The sequence below is a fragment of the Sus scrofa genome, chromosome 13 (genome assembly GCF_054392235.1).
Source record: "Sus scrofa isolate SSC_HxYL_T2T_F1_AM1 chromosome 13, Sscrofa_HxYL_maternal_Yorkshire_Landrace_v2.0, whole genome shotgun sequence".
NCBI classification, from domain to species: Eukaryota; Metazoa; Chordata; class Mammalia; order Artiodactyla; family Suidae; genus Sus; species Sus scrofa.
Genome location: NC_139395.1, coordinates 49,115,046 through 49,136,525, shown reverse-complemented (window position 1 = coordinate 49,136,525; position 21,480 = coordinate 49,115,046). Strand labels below are relative to the sequence as shown.

General features: G+C 54.9%; 1 protein-coding gene across 3 annotated transcripts in view; it reads left to right on the top strand.

Moving 5' to 3' along the window:
* Positions 1-21,480, top strand: part of POC1A (POC1 centriolar protein A) — a 79,848-nt gene that overhangs the window by 18,105 nt on the left and 40,263 nt on the right. For all 3 annotated transcript variants that reach the window (XM_021068879.2, XM_021068877.2, XM_021068878.2), the window contains exons 7-9: positions 4,786-4,919; positions 15,190-15,258; positions 17,513-17,611. In XM_021068879.2, coding sequence (XP_020924538.1) covers positions 4,786-4,919; positions 15,190-15,258; positions 17,513-17,611 — 302 coding nt within the window. The remainder of the gene's footprint in view (positions 1-4,785; positions 4,920-15,189; positions 15,259-17,512; positions 17,612-21,480) is intronic.

The window sequence follows — 21,480 nt, the reverse complement described above, 5'->3', positions numbered from 1 at the left end:
CCAGACATGATTGTGGAGGGTTTTTGTTTGTCTGGTTTTTTGTTTTCTTTTTTTTTTAGGTGGAGGGTTTTAAAGCCTCTGTGTAGCCAACAGAGCAGACCTGCATTCTTCTTGGTGTTTTCGAGACCAAGAGGGTTGATGGGGAGGCGTGCACGGTCCCACCTGATCTGGCCAGCTCAGATCCGCCTTTATATGACATTTGGCAAGGGGAGTGTTGAGTGTCCTTTGCTGCTGGTATCAGAGTACCTTCATTGTATGAACTCATAGCCCTGTGTAAGCCCACAGCCACAGTGTCACTGGTAATGCCAGTTGCATGTCATGAGAGGCCACCCTGGGCAAAGTGAGGCGAGCTGCTGTGGCAGGGCTCGGTGCTGGTGTGGTCTGCCCCAGAAAGGTACCTCCTGCTTGGGCACCTGGAGTTTCTCTGGGCCGGTTGGGCAGTGGGCCAGGCTTGCTGAGGGTTCTGCAAGCCGAGCTGTGTGGGCAGCATGTATTGTGGGTGCCCAGGTCTCTTAGACCATCTGCTGCCCACAGGCTGTGGCCTGTTCATGGTTCTTGGGGGCAGGGTCTTCCCCTTCCTGACATCCTGATGACCTGTGGGATTGTGACATGGTACAACTCTGATCTTGAGTGGAAGTCCCTTGTTTGGGTTAGTGGTGGCAGTGGGGTGTAGCCCATAGCTGTGCTGGCACGACCACCTGCCGTCAGCCATCACTCGTTGCTCATCTTTGCCTTGGAGCCAGGCGGACAGCCTGCAGCTTTGAGCTTGGTGAAAAGTGGATTGCTCGTGTGTGCCATCACTGTTGAGGGCTGCGTGTTGGGGGCTCATCTCCTTGCGGGGCAGCCAGACTTCTGTGGAGGACAGTTGCACAGGGGTGATTCTTACAATGAGGCCTCCCTGGAACACCCTACCCTCTATGGAGCCTGAGAGGCTGCCGCAGGCTGGTGGATCTAGTGGGTGAGGCAGGAAGGTGACTGGGGAAAAGTCCTGCCAGGCTGAGCTCTCTTCTGGAGTAAATGGTTCCAGATGTTTCCACCCCAGGCAAGAGGCCTTTGCTATTCCTTCCATTTATTTATTTTTTAATTTTTTTACTTTTTTTTGGCCACCCCGTGGCATATGGAATTCCTGGGCCAGGGATCAGATCTGAGCCACAGTTGCGACCTTAGCTGCAACTGTGGCAATGCTGGATTCTTTTTTTTTTCCTCAGAGACCCACTTTATTCAGTTCTGTACACATGGGGACATCCGGCCAGGCCCAACCCACCTTAGCATGTATCATGCTAAGCTGCACTGCCTGTGCCCCTGGACCTCGAGACCGGCCCTCCCCAGCGTCTTGTCCCTCCAGAGTGCCTGAAAGGGACAAGTGAGGGCCTGGCTAGCATCAGCACAAACAAGGAAATAAATAGGTGTTGGGGGAGCCCTATTTGGGGCACGGCTCCCTGTTGCCTTCCTCCCGGCTTTGGCAAGCAGCACCATAAAGCAGTCAGCCTCAGGGTGGCCCCTTCCATGTCAGTGATCCCAGGGCTGCTCTTCACTCAAGAGGGGGCACAGGGTAGGGTGTTTGTTCATCCCCTTCTCTTGGTCCATCTGGGCTCCATATTCATCGCGTCTTGTCCAGAGCCTGTACTTTCTCCTTTTTGCCCTCCTGCATTGTCTTGGTCAGGCAGGGGGTAAGAGGAAATAATGCACCCCCATCAGCTTGCACGCTGCTGAGGCTGGGGGCCTATTGGTGCCATCGGGGATTGCTCCCCTGCAGCTAATCCACTCCAGGGACTGATGGGGCGACATAATTTTGGTGAGAGTCGTCTCCCGCTGCTCCCTATATGCCTGCAGGGGAGGGACAGAAGGAGAGACACCTGGAGTTCCAAAGAAGCTGAAGGGAAGAGGAGAGGGGCATATATTCCTGTGTGTATTCTCAGAGCAGCCTCAGGTAGCTGTGGGTGAGGAGCAGGAGGGGGCCAGGCGTTCCCAAGTTGTCCGAGTGCTGAGCAGTGCAGCGCACAGCCTCTGTACTAGCCGTGGGGAGGCATGAACACATTTGGGGGAGATGAGGGACTGCTCTGTGGGGGTCCCTGCTTCAAGCGCCACACCCCCGTCCCTGGAGTAGAGAGGCACTGCCCTGCCCAGAGCCAACCAGTGGGGAGCGGAGGGCAGAGGGCCAGGGCAGTGTCCCATGGCCAAGTGGGCTGCGGCCCTGTGAATGCCTGATTCTTAACCCACTGTCCCAGTGCTCCCAAGATGCCACCCATCCCGTTGTGCCACGCAGGAACTCCATACTTATTCCATTTAGAGTGGAGCAGGGCTTCAGGTGCCCTTCCTCTGGGAGGGAGGGAGTTCCCTCCCTTGGGTGGGCTAGACCAGGTGGTAGGCCCTGGCATGGTAGCCACGCCCTGCTGGTGCTGGGTAAGCCCTGGACTCCCCGAGCTCACCTCCTCTGAACCACCCTGCTGTTGGCTTTTCCCTGCCAGCTTCATCTTTGGTGGAGTGGGGGTGGCATCCATGCCAGCACAGGCTGCCAAGGGCTGCAGAAACAAGAATAGCATGCCCTTCTCCAGGCTCAGGCAGGCAGATGTGCCAGGAGCAGCATTTAAGGAGGCCCAGGGGGAGGTTGGGGAATGGTAAAGGGCACCTGTCTCTCAGAGCTGCCCGGCTGAGGGGACGGGGGTGGGCAGGACTCCCCAGGGGATCTCAGTGTTTTGAGCCCCTTTCTCACCCCCCTTCACTGCTGGTGTGGACCAGTGTCCTGGTGAGCACGAGCCTACGCACAGCCCGCCCCTTGGGAATAGGGTGCTGGCTTGCAGCCTGTAGACGCACAACTTAAAGTGCCTGCAGGACCTGGTCTCCCGCCTCCCTAGACCTGACCCACTCTTTTTTGGGGAGGGAAGGATTCGCTTTTTAGCATTTGCTCAGTTGTATAATCACAGTGACTATATTCTGATGGTTAAATATGTTCTGGAAGTACACAGAGTAAAAACTAGAAGTCCCTGATTCCTATCCTCCCTGGAGAGAACCCCTGCTCTCTGTCTGGAGCTTCTCTCCACACCTTCCTGCGGGTCTGCATACATGGGTGTGCCCCTGACATGTGGGGGAGTCAGCATCACACACTCTGTGCCCCTGATGTTCTTTCTGCTGCTGCTTATGGCTGTTGAGTTCCTGCTGGGGCTGGCTATGGCTTATTCCTCTGCTCTCTTTGCCCCCTTTTTGCTAAGCACTGAGGGTGCTGCCCTCTGTCACAGGGCCTCAAGTGTGGGAGGGCATCAGCCTGTGGGGGCTCTGTGCTCTGCCTCCAGGAGCTGGTCGTAGAAACCCCATCGGTCCCTCTCCAGGCTGCTTCTTGGAGCTTGGGAAGCTGAGAGAGTGTTACATAAAGGCCTGCTGTCTCCCCTAGGTGTGCTTGGGACATGGATCCGCTGTCCCTGGGCATGTCTGCACATTGGCTAGGCTGGTATCTGAGGGACTCCGTGCACCTCCTCAGCTCTGCCGAGGGCTGTTTTGTGGGGGGCTGTGTTTACTGGTCCAGCAATGGTTCCTAGGCTCGCACAGTGCCAGGATGAGGGGTTGGTTTTAGAATTTGCCTTTATGTCTGTAGAATGTTTGACCTGGCAGGGTCGCAGTTATCGTAGGCCAGCTGGTTTCCGTCACCAGGTCTGTGGTAGTGGGTGAGAAGGTACCTGGGTCTTCCCCAGCAGCTACTCTAAGAAGTGGTGATGTGGCTGGTCCACATGTTGCTGTCCCCATGTGGCCTGCCTGGACCCAATTCACCCACTCACCCACTGCTTTTGAGTCCCATACAACATCAGGTACTGAGCCAGGAACCAAGGCCCCAGCACGGCCCCTGGTTGATGGAGCCTAGGGTCTCATGGGTTACCCAGCTGTGAACCCAACTGTGCATAGGTATAAAATCTCTACTGTGAAGAGCCTCATGTTGATTCAGGAGGACACAACAAGGGAGTGGCCCTGCTGGTGAGGTCACAGGAGGCTTCCTTGAGGTGCCTCTGAGCAGAGGGCTTCAGGGTTAGGGGATAAGGTGGGCAAGAGTCTTTCTGGCCCAAGGGGGACAGGAGGTGGGAAGGTCCCACCACTAGGGAGCGGACAGGGTGCGGGGTGGCCAGATCTTGGAGAGCAAGGGATACCAGCGTGGATGGTGGGGCTTGGGCTGGAGCAGTGGGGAAGCGTCAGGGATGGGCTTGAGCTATTGAGTAGGTAAAGTGGTGGGGCCTGGAGTAGCATGGCATGCCTGGGGCAGCAGAGAGGCATCAGGGCTCCCTCTGTACAGAGGCCTCAAAGGCTTAACCTGGCAGCATCCCCACAGCACCCTAGCTTGTGGGTGCTGTGCCATGCAGGAGAAATGGGCTCTGTGTGTCAAGGTGCTCTCTCAGGCTTGCAAAGCGGGCCAGTGGAGGAGGCTAGGGGGGGAAGCCCGGCTTGACTGGCTCCCAAGAGCGCGGCTGAGGGGCGTGGTATTGGCATTTCATAGGTTTTCTTTTTCATTTGATGTCCCTAGAGTAGCAGCATGTAAGACAGAGTGAGCGTTAGATGTGAGCCCTCTGTTGGGCTCTAGCTTGCCTGCATGGTGAGGTGGGAGAGGGGGAGCAATGGCTTGATCCTTGCCACGCGCGTTCCCGTCTGCCGGGAGTCTCTGGCTGCCTGCCCTCCTGTCCCTTGCTCGTGCTGCTCTCCTGGGAAGTCTTTGTGGGGCTCCTCACAGCAAGTCGAGTGATGGTGACCCACCCTCCAGCTTCCCTGGGCCTCCCTGCCCTCGCCTGACTGACGTCCTTCCCCCAGTGCACAGCGCAGCGGTGAACGCCCTCTCCTTCCACCCGTCGGGAAACTACCTGGTCACAGCCTCCAGCGACTCCACCCTGAAGATCCTGGACCTCATGGAGGGCCGGCTGCTATACACGCTCCACGGGCATCAGGTGAGGCGTCGCCTGGGCTGAGTGGCATGGAGTGGGGCGGAGGTGCTGCCTTGAGGCAGCCCTTCCTTGGAGACCAGTGGGAGAGTTTCTGTGGTCCCCTAGCAGCCTGGGCAGTGGGATGAGATGCAGAAACAGGTTTCTGGCCCCTGAGGCCTGTGACCTCTGGCAGAAGTGCCAGGTCTGGTGCTGCAGCTGAGGAGGGAGGACAGTTTAGCTGGGTGGAGGGGAGGCCTCTGGATGTGGTTGGCAGCCTTTTCAAAGGGCTGAATGGAATCTGTCTGCAATGACCTCAGGTGTCCCTTGGTCCAGCGGTTGAATGGAGCCTTGGGACCTACGCCCTGAATTGCTATCGGGCCTCCTGGGGCCCTTTGGAGGCAGAAACAACAGGTGTCTCATGGAGGCTGGTGTGAAGGAGGGAAATCTTCCTGCGTGTTCAGCTGGGAATGAATTCCTGGAGTAGAATCAAGGGAGAGAAGACTCCTGTCTTAGCAGCTTTCATTGATGTTTCCAGTGCCTGGCTTCCTGGGTGGGCAGTGGGGAGGTGGGCTGCTTGCAGTTCTGCCCTGCAGCTGGCCTGGGTGTGGGCCTTTCACTCCCCTGCCAGGAAGTTGAGTCTGAGCTGTTCCCTGCTGAAGAGAGCGGTCATCCAAGTGACACCTGCTGGGGCGTAGTTGCTGCACCCAAGTGGGGCAGGGGGTGAGGAGACCAGAGCTTTTCATTCGTCCCCTTCCCCACCTGTGAGCAGGAGACAGGCAGAATGGAGGGTGGGGTTGGGCTCTCCAGGGCCATGGGAGGCCCTGCGGTGCTTGGGTCTCTTGGATCACCAGCCAGGCGTGCCGCGTCTCGCCCAGGGCTCTCTGGATCCCACTGCCATCTGAGTTGGAGCGCATGGGACTTTGGCCATGGCTTGAGGGGGGCGGCATGGGCCTTTTCTTCTACTTCCTCAGGACCTGGAGGCCACTTGCCCTCAGCCCGTGGTGACCCCTTGTCCTTTCTGTCAGAGACACGTCTGGGATGCAGGACCAGTGGGCCTGTTTCTGGGGTGGCTGGCACATTTAGGTGCAATGTATGGCCACTGGGCCAGGATGACTGCTGCTAAGGCTATCAGCTCGTGGGGGAGCCACCTTTGTTAGCCCTTTGGCATGTGAGCTATTTAGATTCACACATAGCCAGTTTGGGATCTTCTAACCAGAAGAGCGTTTGAAAACATAAATGCTGCTCTTGTCCCTCACCCACAGAAAGGAAGGGAAAGCAATGCTGAGAAACACCATGCAAGCAGGTGCACACCCAGTAAGCACCCAGTGCTTTCTCTTTCCTTGTGCGCGTTCTCTAAGCAGCTGACTTGCCTCTAGCCTGAGAAGCCTCAGGTCGGCATCTGAAAGACTGTGTTCTGGCAAGCATCAGCACACGCAGGAAACCTGTGGACGTTGATCTCTCAGAGAAGTGAGACGGGGCCAAGGGAAACCGTGCGGTTGCTTGTCTGCTGTTGAACCTGGAAATGTGGGAACTAGGCTGAGGGACAGCTGGTGATTTGGGGTGTGGGGGACAGAAAATGGCTCCAGGGATCAGTTCTTCCTCAGGGCACCAGGCTCACAGTGCCCAGAGGAAGGGAAAAGAATGAAGCAAGCTCACCTTTGTTCATCTTGCTGTCTGTTCACCATCTGCTCCGCAGCTCACTGGCTGGTCACCAGGGGTATGAAACTGGCTGTCATGGTCCTACCCCCTGGGGCTCATGGCCTAGAAAGCAGGGGACTCCCTGGGGATATCGACAGAGCCAGGGTAGCATGAGACGTGTTAGGAAACCAGGGGAGGCAGGCCGAGTCCTGTGTGGTACTGAGAGGGTTGGGTGAAGGAGGCTGAGCCTCTCTCCCCAGCACTGAGGGTGCTGCTCAGATGAAAGTGGGGATCGGAGTGTGAGGCTCAACTTTGTTTCTGTTCCCACCCCCCAAGTTCATATTAAACACAGAAATTGAGATTGCTGTCACCAGGTCTTTGGGAGTCTTCTTCCTAGGGTACCCACAGCCAGCCCCACTGCGAGGTGCTATGGGTAGATGCCCTGGGGCGTGGCTTGCTCAGGGTTCCACAGACTGACTTGGGGAGGAAGGAGCTGGCAGGGTTGCCCTGACTCTGCTCCATTCTTGCACTGGCTTTAATCCTTTACCTCCTCCTGGAGAGCTGAGTCTCTCCCTTTCTCCTCTAACTAAGACCTGTGGTCAGACCACCGTGCACTCACTGGTGGCAGCTCAGTGTTGGCTTCTCCAGCAAGCTACCTGGGCTGACCTGGCCTGCTTCCTTTTCCTCCTCTGCCTCAAGGGCACTTTTTTTTTTGGGGGGGGGTATCTTCCTAATGACATGGAAACAGCATCATGATTGAAGAGTCTGGTCTCTGGGCTGATGTTGGGGTGCAAGTGTGTGGTGCATGTGGGGCAACTACAAAGCCCCTCTGACAGGATTTGCTGTGGCTCCTTGTTGAGAATGGCTCTGCCCCCTGGGTTTGGGTCAATCCACAGTCAGCTTTGGTGCTTTCCTGAGGGAGGATAGTGTGGTTGAGCACCCTTGATTGGGCAGTTGTTAAAAGCAGAGCCCACCAGCCGGACCACATAGCTAGTGTAGGTGGACATCTGTGGCCGGGGCGGGAGCAGCTCTCCCCGAGCAGGGAGTTGGGCCTTTGTTGTCACCTGGGGGCCAACAGACTGAAATGATGTCCTTGATTCATGAGGGTTTGTGATATGCTGTCGGGCCAGAGTTGCTCAGCTCTGGGAAGAAGTTCTTTGACACCTTTGTTGATCCCTTTGGAGTACAAACGGCTCCCACCAAGCCCCAGGGAGAGGGCCTGAATCACGGGTTGAGGAGTGGGCTGCAGCACCCCCTGGATGCTCTGTGTGGTGTCTGGTCTTCTTGGACTCCCCTCTCCTGAAGTCTCCTCTCTGCCCCATCCTTCCAGGAAGATGTGTAGCTGTACTCCCTGGTGGCTAAGGGCCTCATCATGCACAGCTGCTACCAGCCACTTCCTGAAGCATGTGGCCCAGCTCCTGAGTTGTCCCAGGTGCCAGATATTTTGTTCCACAGATGAGGATGGCAGATTTGAAAGTACCTTCGAGTCCTGGGAACTGAGGCCCAGAAAGCGGTCTGGACTTGTAGGGGGTCTCATGAGCTTAGGCTTGTAGAACTGGGACAAGTACCCACATCTGCAATTTCCGCTGCACCCACTTAGCTCATGTGTATGGCTTTTAGAAGGTGTTATGATCTCACTCTTGTTTTTAGACCACTGATCTGTGTAGGAGGCCAGCAGGCCTTATGGTTTCTTGTGTCCCAGCCTTGCTGCTAGATGATGCTTTTCTTCTCCAGTAGGAGGGCTCCCCACAAAACTGGTCTGAGCTTGGAGGACCTCCTTGTGACCGCCTCAGGCACAGCCCCGAGGTGGCCGGGGGAGGGTGGACTATTGAGTTGTTCTGCCACACTGAGCAGCAACCCCCTCATGCCTCCAGTTCCACACCTGTGAGAAGGCACAGTGCAGGCCAAGGGCCAGAGGCCAGCTGCGAGGAGCCAGCCACAGGGAGCTGGTGCTAGGGTTAGCCAGACCTTAGCTGGAGAGGGGACTCTGCGTGCACCAGGGAAGTGTTTCTGTGTCCTGCGTGAGAGCTGGGCCTGAGGCAGCCCCACTGGCTGGGGGAATAGTGAAGAAGAGTCAGGGTGGAGGAAGAAGGGTCAGGGAAGGCAGTGCTGTTGGGCAGAAGCTCTATCCAATGAATTGAGGCCAGAAGTCTCCAATTGTATCCTAAAGGTACAGGCGCGCCAGACCAGACACATGCTGAGTGCAAAGCTGAGACTGCGATCACCTGAGGTAGCCCGGGTCTGCATGATGGAGCCACTTGCTGGTGCTGAGGACAGCTTGTGCCACCAGGAGTCTGACCATGCTGGCAGCTTCATGGTCTCTGGTGTGCAATTGGCCACCCTTCCATGGCCCATGTGAGGCTGGCTTAATTGTGGGGCTGGGGGCGGACGTCAGTTACAAGTTTACTGGAGCCTGAAGGATTCTGGTGCTTCTCTCCTGCAGTGCTGGCTTTGGGACTTGGACTAAAGGGCCATTCATGGGATGTGGCTTGGGACCAAGCGAGGCTCCTGCCCCATGGGAGCTTGACATCTCCCTCACTGTACCCTGGGAACAGCTCCCTGGCTGCTCCCAGGGCCCATGTGGCTCTTTAGAGCTTCCACAGGGTGAGTGTCCCTGAGTGATTTTAGGGGCAGGCCAGAGAGCTGGGCAGACCCTTTGCTGGCTCCAACCCATGTGGGCTCTGGCCCCTCAACTGCCCTGCTGCTCCTCTCTGCAGGGGCTCAGTGATGAGGAGGCAGTGGTGGTGGCAGGTTCCCAAACTCAGCCCCAGCCGATGCTGATGCCTTTGCCAGGCAGGAGCATGGGATGCGCACAGGAACCTGTTGGGGCTGAGAGGTTGGGTAGCCCTCTGCCTCCAGATGAACCTGCCCATGTCGGGTGGAGTGTGGACAGAGTGGGGAGGCACTGCCACCCTGGATATGACACACTGCCCTGCTTCCTCCGCCTTTGCCCCTGGGGACACCATGGTGATTTCTCTATAACTGGGCTGGAAAAGAGCCTACACCTGTCTCCTTTGCCAGCTGCTCTGATGGCGGCCAAGGGCTGGATGTGTTCCTTTGGGGAGGGTTCACAGTTTTGTCTGATGCCTGGCTTTCTAAGAAAACATCCCAGTATTTCCAGGTATGGACAGTTTGGACCCACCTGATCTGGTTTGGAAAAACCATGGACACTCTCCCATCTCGTTCAGCCAGAAAAGCCTGAGTTTCGAGAGGCCACAGATGGGAGGAGAGGGCTTGGATGTTTGGGGTCAAACCATTCTGGCTTTGCCTCTTAGCCTGTGACAGTGGGCAAGACCCAGATTTTGCTGAGGCCTTCCTCCTCTGTAAGAATGACATCCGTATCTGGCGTGACAGGAAGGGACGCGTCTACATTGCCCAGCACCAGACACACTAGGTCCTCACAGATTTTAGTTCCTTTGCTGTGCAGCTCTTGTAAAATGATCCATGCTGTTATACCTGAGAGCTCTTCAAAAGGCTGTTTCAAGTTTCTGCTGTGGGCATGGTCCTGGCACCATGGATTAGGTGATGCTTGTTAAGAAACTGAGTACGTGGGATGGGGATCACCCATTTCCCCTCCTCCCACTCACCTACAGTGTCTCTGGAGTTTATCTGGCTTCTTATTTTGTTTGGGGTTGTTGCATCTGCCCCATAACATACTCTTGCTTTCGCTTCTCTTTCGTCGCGCACAACTCCTAAAATCCGTCCCGCAATAGGTGGGCTGCAGTGATCCCCTGACCCAAAGCTTGTACCCACTAGCTAGCCTGAGTGGGTTTGGCCTGCTACAGCCTTGGTCTCCAGGTCTGTTTGCATTGTCCCTTATTAGTCCCGCCCTTGGGGCAACTTTCACAGGAGGACAGGTCGGGTGTCTGATGATGCCAGGCTGGCGCTGGGGCTCTGGAAAGCCTTGCTGTGGGATCTGCCATGACCAGGACAGTGAAGCAGAAGGAAAGGGAGTCCCTGCTTCTTGCTGGATCCAGTAGAGATGTACAGGTGTCGGCTGCACAGGGGCCTCCTCATGCCACCTCCTCTGCCCCCTGACTGCAGCCGGAGGACCAGGAGAGGAGGTGCTTTCTCACCAACTGCAGCAGTTGTTCAAAGCCTGTGTCCCAGAGCAAGGCCCCCATAGTTCTGTGTGGCAAATGCGGGGGCATTGTGCTAGAAATACAGATTTATTTTTCTGTATTTTCTGAAACATAATCTTGAGCCATGCTCATTTGGTTTTAGTCCCCAGAGCTATTTGGGAGAGGATGGTAGGTGGGGTGTGGGTGGAGTTAAATCTGGTGTTTGTGGCTGTGCAGTTGGTGTTCGTGTCTCTATGGAGTGACTGGTGTGGGGACCAGTCAGCACATGGTTCCCCGCACCGCTGCTGACCCACTGTGGGGCAAGCAGCCATTACCCAGGGCTCACAGCCCCTGGGTGACTGGGACAGCTGTCTGCATGCAGGGCTTTCAAAAAGTCACAGGCTCAGAGTATGGGATCAGCCAATGCTGCTGGTGCTTGTGCTGTGCCAGGCCCTAGGCTGGGGCTGGAGAAGTGGCAACAAGGGGGCTCACCTCGACGAGAGGCAGCAGTGGACTAGAGTGGCCTGGCTGCCCCAGGGGGAAGGAAGCTCTCAGAATGTGCCTCTCCCCCCTCATTTCTTGGCAGTGTGGCTCTTATGTAGCCTCTTCATCTTGGAGACTCGCCTTGCTCTTGAGAGGCTCAGATCTGACTCGGATGGTTGGGCCCCTCCTGCAAGAGCTGAGGGGACATAGACAGGGAAAACAGCTCACTGCTCCAACTTCAATAATCAGGAGCACAGCCTGGCCCTCTGTCCCCTGCCAGCAGCCCGGGATTGCGGGCTGGGAACAGGTGTCCTTGGCTGATGTTGGGAGCAGCCTAGGTGGCCACTCCTTGTCCACAGGGCCTCACATGGACTCAGGCCCCAGCCCGCAGCAGATCAAGTGAGCGAGAGCAGAACCTGCCTTGGGGGGTTTGTGGAATTCATAGTCGGAGGGCTGGGCTGTGGTGTTTCTGCCTGAGCAGGGAGTTCAGAGACCAGAGCACCCAAGCCAGAGGCCTCTTGGCCTCCTTGGTCTCCATGTTTCTGTTTGATGGCCACTGTTTTTTTTTTTTTAACCTCTGACGTGGGGCATGTGGTGTGACATTCCTACATGTTTGCTGGCAGCCAGTGAAGACATATCAAAACTGCATGGTGGGGGTAGGGGTGCCTGGTTGCATGGTGGGGGTGGGGGTGCCTGGTTGGGGGTGGGGGTGCCTGGTTGGGCCTTTGCTGTTGTAGCTATGGTGGGCACAATGGTCAAAGTTTAGGCATGCAGGGCCTCCGGGAGTCAGGCTGGAAGGGTTAGGAGAGTGGAGTGGTCTGGACAGGCTGGAGAGGCTGCAGAGTGAGTCTCTGGGATCTGTGGGATCTGAACACCACGGCAACCTTTGTTTTGCCTTTTCCGGCAGAGCATCCGCTCATTTGAGAATGAAGGAGCCAGACAGTATGGGTCCCTTGGACGTGGGGAGGTTGGCAAGGCAGAGGTGGCATGTGGTAAAATGACTGAGTGAGTCCAGCTGAGCTCGAGGGCCATGTGTGCTGGCTTAAGGGTAGAGAAAGGTGGGGGGCCAGGCTGCAGTCAGTACTCTTGGTGATCATCTCACAGAAGATTCCAACTGGCCAGATCTGTAGAGGGAAGGAGGAAGGATCTGGTTGAGCCCATGAAGCTGTCCTGTCAGTGGACCTGGCCTGGAGCCAGATGGAGACCAGGACCTCAGGCAGGTGGGCAGCCCTGGCGATTGGCAGCAGGTCAGAATCACACTGCTGAGGGTACAACCAGGAGCTGCTGCCCAGAGTCACACTCCAGAGTCACCCCGAAGGCCCCGGGCCTTGCCTGTGGGAAAGAAACAACTTGGCAACGTGCCTGCCCTGAGCCGGTGAACAAATGCATCCAGATGACTAATTGACTGAAAGGAGTCAGGCACCATGAAGGTGGAACTCTTTCAGAGAACACGCATCATGCCTGATCCCTGCCAGTGATAAAAAGAGACTCCCCCAGTCCCTGTGGTTTGGAAACTAGAATGAACTCCTGAATAACTGCTGGGCTACAGAGAAACCCCATTGGAAACAAAACATTTGGAGATGAACAATCGTGAAAAAACTGCATATTGGAAACTTTGGGGATCTAGCTAAGGTGGTAGTCAGAGGTAAATTTGTAGCCTTAAATGAATTTATTTAAAACCAAGAAAGATTGAAAATAACTGAGTTAAGAACTCAGTGCAGGAGGCTGCAGGAAAGAACACAGAGAAAGGGGCCTTTGTGCGCTCACAGTATTTGAGGATCATCAAGTGGTTCGGTGGGGCCAGGGCACTGATGAGGAGGACAGATGAGGGCCTGCTGTAGCCTGGGGGCCTGGGTTGTCTGGGCCCCTGAGGGTTGGTATTAAGATTGTCAGCAGTGAAGAGCCAGGTCTGCATCACAGAACATGCTGGCTTTAGCCCACAGCAGAGCCCTGCACTGGCCCTGGGCTGCTTTCGTGTGCCCCGGATGGATGGGCTGGAGCCTTTGAGGCAGGCTGCTCTTTGCAGGAACTCTTAGGTACCTGGTGTAGGAGCTGGGCAGTCCCGTTGGTAAATGGGCACCACTGGGGAGGATTGCAGGCCTCAACCCTCGAGAGTTCCTCAGAGCACCCTATCACTTGCTCCCTGGAGTTTCCTGGGACTTGGACTCGGGAAAGCTCTGACACTTCTTGTATGGAGGGGTCCTGGTCCTGATCCCCCTGCCAAACTATGGGCTTCCAGCCACGTTCTTCAGTGGTCCTGTCTCTGCTGGGCTGCTAACATCTTGTCCCCAACTTGGCATCTGGTGGTTGAGTGACAACAGGAAAAGAGCCTGACCCTTGAATATTTGTTTGGTTCCTTAGTTGCTGTGACTTCTTGGAAACATGCCATTCCTCAATGAGCTTTGGGCAGGCAGAGAGCCCGGCTTGTTTTTGACACTCCATGTACTGTTTTCCTTCCCTTTTCTCTCTTCCCTCTTTGTTTTTCCTCAAAATGAAAACAGTTTTATTGCTTTGTTTTGTATTAACCTAATGATGCTATATGCTTGTTAGAAATTCAAAGTATGGGAAATTAGAGATTTTTAAGACTCAAAAGTCACCTGAAATTGCCTCCCCCACCTTAAGTCCTGTCAACCGGGGGTGACTGTCAGCCTGCAAGCATATCTGAGTGATGCATGACCAGCCCCAGTCCTACAGCCAGGCCCCGAGTCCCAGCCCGTGATGCCGCAAGGAGACGTTGTTCTCGTCAGTGAGAGTAGATCTCCTTTGTCCTGTTGGCTGGTGGGAGATGGCAGTGGCAGGCACAGCTGGAGGGCCCTGTCTCTGACCCCTCTTGGACACGTCACCCTTAAGAAGGGTAAATGTACAGACCCCAAGAGTCAAGTACGTCAGTGCAGGTGAAGTGCTCCGGGCAGCCCAGCCCTTGGTGGTAGCTGGCCTTGTACTTCTTCGTCACCCCCATTATGGGCGGCTTGGAGAGGCGGAGCTGTGGGTATATTCCAGAAGCCTGGGCAGACATGCTTCCTCTGCCCAGTACACCTGGGCCTAGGGGGCAGCTCTGTTTAACCTGCCTGTCTCTTCTGGGCAAGGCAGAAGCTGGCCTTGCTCCATGACCTTGGGAGCCCGCAACCTGTCAGGTCTTTCCTGGCATCAAGTGGAAGCGCTTCTCAGTCTTGCTCTTGTCCACTGTGTCAGCCCCACTGTTGGAGGCACCTCATATGGGCAGCCAGGGCTCCTGTTGCTCTCTGTGCTACTCTGGAGGGAATGAGGCGGCCCTTGGCAGTGGCTGTACTGTCATCATCCAGGAAAAGAGCCTCTTTGATCTTTCTGGTCCTGCTTGGGAATGCTGGTTGGTGGCACCCTCAAAGTCTGGCCAAAAGGAAGAGGTGGTTTGTGGTGTGCTGGATGGTTTCTTGCTTTGCGCATCTTTCTGAGATGGATGTCAAGTGTGCGAGGAAGAGCCCTCCCTTTTTACTGGGTGATCAGGCCCCCTGCCCCAGGCCTGGCTGTGCCCACTGGCCTCAGAGCACTGCTGGGCTCAGGCCTGGCATCATGCTATGGACAGTTGTGTGGTTCTTCAGCACCTGGGAAGCCAGAGCAACACGTCTTCTCCCAAAGCCCCAACGTGAGGGGAATGACGTGCCCTTTGGAGGGGTGTGTCATGTTCCTCCCCCTCCTCCATCCTGCCCTGGTCTGGACTTCCTGACTGCACCCTACCTCTGCTCCCTGGCTCTGCTGTGGGGCTCTGCACTTCTCAGGTCAGCTGCAGGGAGGAGTATGGCCTGGCTCAGGAAACTGGGTTCTAGTGCTGGTGCTGGGCCCAGCTTAAGTCCGTGCACCTCTCTGACTTGGCTTCTCCTTGGGAGGTGGGGGCAGCGTTTCCAGCCCAGCAGGGCTGTCCACGTGGAATGTCCTGCTCATTCCTGGACCACATGGCCTGGCCTTTGTCATTAGTGCTCGTGCATGGGCTCCTTTGGGTTCTCCACCAAAGGTTGGGGAGAACATGTGCAGCCCTCTGCCCTACTGCCCTTACTCAGGAGCTTCTGGTTCCTTTCTGTGCACTGAGAATCTAGAGTAACCTTTAGTGTTTGTCCTTTTTTGGTTTGTTCTCATAGGGTCCAGCCACCACCGTTGCCTTTTCAAGAACGGGGGAATATTTTGCTTCTGGAGGTTCTGATGAACAAGTAAGTAAAAAATGGTCTGAGGCGTCTCAGCTGATACTGATGAGAACAGAACAGGGGCCTGACGTGTCTTGGGGGCCGGTGGGCTGGGTTTCATCAGCTTCCTTAGTGGCTTTCAGCCGTCCTGAAGCCTGGATCATGAGCTGGGGTGCTCAGACCCAAGGCTCTTGGCTTCCCAGAGCAAGTGTGCTGCAGGCACTGACCCTGTGGCAGCATCTCAAAAGCCTTATTGCTCAAACCAGTATGGGTTGGAAGGAGTCTGGGTTATTGTTGCCATGAGAAAGTTAGGGTTTTTTTTTAAGAACTTCTTTTTCCTGATTATAGGTGAAAAATGAGATAATCATTGGATGTTTACTGTGGGCCTGGTAATGCGGGCAACACGGTGAGAGTCAGACCTTGTTCAGTCCTCAGGCAGCCCCTTGGGGCAGGCCCTGTCTTCACCTCTTCTCTGGATGAAGAGACAGAGTCTCAGCAGACCTCGGAGCTGAAGGCTGCCTGTCCCTGGGATCCAGCCCAGAGTCTAGCACCTGGGAGGCTTCAAGGGCATTGAAGGGTCCACCCATAGGGAACCTTTCTCCAGTTCCACACAGTACTGCTTATCCAGAGAACCATATTTGCCTGAGGCAGGGAAGAAGGGGGGATGTTCCAAGTCACTGATGACCTGGTACATCGCCCAGAATGTTCATCCCATCAGGGCGAGGCCTTACAGCTCTGACTGCTCCACCCGGGAAAGTCCCACTGGCCCTGATCAGATGGACTGATTTCAGTTGAGTTGCTGCCGGGAAAGCCGAAGTTGGTTGAAGGCACAGTCTGGGTAAGAGATAGCAGGCGTCTTCCCACCCCCGCACCAGCTCCTGTGCTAACCAGATGAGAGGACCACGGAGCCTTGCCTGGGCAGAGAGGCCTGGCTTACTGCTTAGAAGACTAGAGAAACTAGTGCAGTAAACTCACACCATAAATAAAGTCATGGTGACAGGAATTCATATAGCACAAGAGGCCCGGGCCCCCTCCTCAGGCAGCCTCTGCTGTCAACTCCCTGGCTCCCTTCTGATAGTCTGCTCGGAGAGCCTTTTTGGAATGACACTTGACATTCTCTCTTCGCATTCCTTGTTGCCATTCCTCTGCTCAGAATCATGTAGCAGTTAGTCTTGTGCAATGCACAGGACCCTCTAAGCAAAGGGGTGTGTGCCAACGTTCTGTTTTAAAGGTGACAAGTGAGAGACCCTAGATGCCCATCATCTGGGAAGAGAGAAACTGCGGTGCTGCTCTGGGAGTGGAGAAGAGCCTCTCAAAGAACAAGCTCGTGGCTTTGTTCTGATGGGTTAAGAGTCTAGGGCACGTTGAATTTCCATCTTCTATGGATTCGGTGATTTTGCTGTGGCTTCTGTTGACTGTTGGCCATGATTCTCAGTTCCTGCCCCCGCTGGAAGTGACCCTAGATGAGTGTAGCCGTGTGTGGCTAACACCCTCCAGCAGGGAGCACTCTTGCCCAGCTTTTGTTGAAGGCGCCTCAGGGCATGAAGGTCCTCCTAGGGGAATGTGGAATAATGGATAGGGGTGTTACTTCTCTCTGGAGGCCAGTGTCTGAGCCTCTCTGCAGCCCTTTAAGATGGGAGCTCTGATCATCCCCTTTTCACAGATGAGGGAGGAAACAGGCCTAGAGAGGTTGAGTCCCTTGCCTAAAGCTACACAGTAAAGGATAAGCCGGGATCTTAACCCTAGTGCTCTGGCCTGGAGGCTGTATCTGAACCACTTCTCACAGTGGAGCTAGTTTGGCTGCCACCCTAAACAACTCCCCACTAAAAGTGGGGAGACATGATAAATAAGGAAAAGGGACAAAGATTAAATAACTTCTGACTCTGATGCCATGAAGGAGATAGAGGGCAATACTAGAAACTCAGAGGGAAGGCCTGTCTGGGAAGGTGGTATTAGAGCAGACACTGCAGCCTGAGGAGCCAGCTACATGAAACTTGGGCCTGAGACACCCCAGGCCCAGGGAGCAGCCAGTGCAAAGGCCTGGTGGCGATAGTGACTCCCTGTCCTGGTAGAGCACTCCGATCCTCTCGGGGTCTGTCCAAACGGTCTGCTCTCCGGGGAGGTGGGGCAGGTCCCAGAGATGAGGGGGTGTCAGGTGGGGAACACAATCCCACATCTGGCCCAGAACTTTGGGGGTGGCCTCTGGCCCATCTGTTCCATGGAGAAGGGATGATAAAGGATTTTTCTCTCCCTGATTCTGTGTGCTTGTTGGTCTCGGCAGGTGATGGTTTGGAAGAGTAACTTTGATGTCATCGATTATGGAGAAGTCCTAAGAGTGCAGAGGCCCCCAGCCACGCTGGCCAGCTCCTCCGGGACTCTGGTAAGTGACTTAGCAGCAAGTCCTGAGCCCTGTGACTGGTGGGCTGGCTCATGAACAGCACTGGGCTCGTGGGTAGTGGGGGGGCTACAGTCTAGGCCTCTGATGAGGTCTCATCATTTGCCAAAAACCGCTTATATGCTTGTGATGCTCTCTTTCAAATCCCGAAGCGGGAGTTCCTGTGGTGGCTCAGCAGTAATGGATCCATGGACTGGTATCCATGATGATGTGGGTTCGACTCCTGGCCTTGCTCAGTGGGTTAAGGATACAGCATTGCCGTGAGCTGTGGTGTAGGTTGCAGATGTGGCTCAGATCCGGTGTTGCTGTAGCTGTGGTATAGGCTGGCAACTGCAGCTCTGATTCGACCCCTAGCCGGTGCGGCCCTAAAAAGCAAAAAAAAAAAAAAAAGAAAATCTCAAGTGAACAAACAAGATGTGAAGAGGCTGTTAGAGTAGATGCTGGGTACCTGGGCACCAGGCCCATTAGGTGGGGGTGTGTGTCCATGGCATAGGCTGCTGGTTGGTTGAAGCCTGAGGAAAGGAAGGATTTGTCCTGTGCTGAGCTTTGGGCCACAGGATCCGGCGTCAGGTTCCTAGAGGGTGCGGGGCCTAAAGCCACAGCTGGGAGGAATGGGAAGGGCCCCAGCCCTCTTCTCACTTCCCTTTTTTTTTTTAAAACCATAGAAAGGAAGTTCCTCAGCCACAAACCATTTTTAGTACCTTTGTTGGTAAAAGGGCATTCGGTATTCCTGAATTAAAAGTTAGCAATATTAATTTTGGACAAATATTTGGGAAAAAATGATAACTGATATGGTCTCGCTGAATAAGGTCACATTCAGCTTTGGCTGAAGTAAACAGTAAAGCCAAGGAGGTTAGAACCCCGAGGGTTGTAAGCTCTGCTGGCCGCAGGAAGTTTAAATCTCTCCCTCCTGGACCTTAGAGGCAGTGTGGCCTCTCCCACACACGGAAACTGGCCTGAACAACAGGAAACGGCTTGCCCAAGGCCCCCAGCAAGTCAAGGTTGGCCCAGAATAGAACCAGGAAGCCTCTGAGTCCATCCTGGGGCTTTCTTTGGCTCCTGCAGTGCGCTGCCCCCCCCCCCCCCCGCCTCCCACACCCTATACTGTGTGTTGGGGTTACCTCTAGGAACAGGCCAAGCTTGGGATTTAAAGCTTTTCTTCTGAGGGTTACCCTTGGCCCAGAGGTTCTGTTCTCCCTCCGCATTTGCTAAGGAGTGCCCGGTCCTCAGCTTTGGGGTTGACTGGGGTTGAGTGGGTTGCATGGTGGTCTACCTGATGCCATTTCACCTTCTGTCTGGAAAGAATGTGGGGTTGGGGTCCTCTGGGGTCCATGTGGCTGTCCTACAGCTTCTCTTGGGTATTTATGGTGAGCCAGGCCAAGCTAAGGCCTTTACATGTACTGCCCTGTCGTTGACCTCATCAGATGAGTGGTCAAGTTACTGCTTCATTCACAGATATGACACCTGGGGCTTAGTCGCCTGCCCTGGTGCCTGGACCTGGAGACCCACTGCACTGGTCCCTCTAAGCAGGGCTGACTGAACTAGAAACTGCAGGTGGCAGAGGCTGCCTGGCAGCACTTCCCCATCCTGGGGAGTGGAGGTGGTGCTGCCACCATTCCCTTCGGAATGGCTGGTAATTGCCAGTAAGGGGAGAATCCCATGCTCCTTTTCTTGTAACTATCGAGAAAATAATTTGGACAAGCTGCCTCTTGTCCCTTCAGACCTGGCTCAGGAATGAAGCGTGGGGTGTCCTTGCTTCCCATGGCTGCAGGGCCTGATCATCTAGGATGAAGGGTGTGGAGCGGGGGAAACCCACAGGACAGGGCAGGGTAGGGCCCGGGAGGGCAGGCCATCAGCAGGGCTCAGGGAAACCATTTGTTCCGGTACCACCTTCAGGCCCATATCAAAGCTGTCATCACAGCTCTGCTCAGTGGGCTGATCACCATGTGGGGCTCAAATCAGGGAAAGTGTGTGGGCTCTGGAGTCTCAACCCTGACTGTGTGGTTCCAGGTAAACCACACACTCTTCCCAAGCCCCCATGTCCACAATGGGCCTCGAATAAGCAGGCTCATGTGTGATGGAGGTGACCTCTGCTAACCTACGAAGTGACCTGACTTGTTAATCCTAAAATCGTTCTTTGTTGAGGGCATTTTCCTCATTTGTCACAAGCCCCTTTGAAACTCTGAGGTGACATCTAGGTCCTCCTCTGGTCACAGCACACCCATATGTGTACCCTGGTGTACACTTTGCAAGCCATGATCCCGGGGCTCCCAGGCCGGGAGGAGAGCTGGGACTTTTGTTTTATATGTGTAGCACATTACCCATGTTAAATATTTTAAGTGTTCAGTTGAGTGGCACTAAGTACACTCACACTCTTGGGCAACCATCACTGTCATTGTACACAGAATGCTTTCATCTTCCCAAACTGGGGCAAGCCAATCAGTATAGTGCAGCTCCACAGCTAGGTTTTCCCCTGAGGTGAGGAGTGTGGTTTCACCCTTCCTGCCCAAGGACTTCCCTGATGCTGAGATAGTACTGGGACTGATTCTCTGGCTAGCCAGGGGTCTCAGCATCTCAGGGGTCTCAGCATCTCTGCAGCCACATGCCAGGAGCTGGGAGTTCAGGGAGCTCCTGCCCCTCTAACTCCGTCCACATATTGTCCTTCCGGCAACCCAGGGGTTCTCAGCCTCAGCACTGTCCATCCTTTGGGCCAGATAAATCTTTGTTGTGGGGGCTGTCCTGTGTATCGTAGGATGTTTAGGAGCGCTCGCTGCCAGTAGCATCCCACTGCCCCTCGTTGTGACGACCAAAAATGTCTTCAGACATTGCCATGTGTCTCCTGGGGGGCAGCACTGCTCCCCATTGAGAATCACTGCAATAACTTGACTGAGCCCAGAAAGCAGGGCACTGCAGCTGCAGGAGTGTGGGGAAGTGGGCATGGCTTTCAGGTGGGAGGAGCTTGGGGATGGCACTGAGGACCCTGGAGCCTGTGCTTCTGCTCCATTGGCCAGATCTGGGCTGCCCACAGCAGCTGTGGCCCAGGTCTCTCAGCTTTGCAACACAAGCCCATTCTGTAGAAGTGTTGTTTGGCTTATCAGTTTTTGGAATCTTCCAGAGGTAGTGGTAAATAACAAAAAAAAAAAAAAAAAAAAAAAAAAAAGGACCTTTAGCAACTTGGTTTCCTTCAGTACATTCAGAGTGTGTTCTTGCCCTTCCTGCCTGCGGGCTTCCTTGCTCTGAGATAGTACCAGGTGAGTGGTTTGATGACTTGACTTCTCAGAGAGACCATAAGCACCACCACTGTGCCCCAGGAACTCTCAAACCTGATGGCTTTTCCCTCTCCAGCTCTGTGTGTTCACTGGGCCTTGAGATCTAAAGCCACATGAATCACTGCTGAGCATTTGGGGATTTTAGCAAGCCCTTTGGGCCAGATGCTGGATCTTGAATTCCAGACCACATGCCTGTTAGAGTTTGGCAGTTTAAAGCCAGAGGGGCAGACCTGTGAGCCTGTGACAGCCTCTGCCCTGGACTCCTGCCCTGACCGTGGCATTCAGCTCTCACTCCTGGAATGAAGGCCATCCTTGAGCCCATTCTGAACAGAGCTCTGTTCACTGCTGGAGCTATTTTCAACCTCTGGTTGAAATTCACAGCTTATTTTTAGACACATTTCATGTTGAAATGCAAAAGCCATTTCCCAGCCCTTCAGAATGAGAATAATGGGTTCCATTTTCCCCCTATTCTTGGCTGAGTTGTGATGAGAAGGGATTTCAGGGCTGCGGCTGGGGAGCTTTCTCTGCTTGGAAAGCTGCAGAGGAAGGACTCCAGCCTGTGCACTGGGCTGAGGGTGGGCAGGA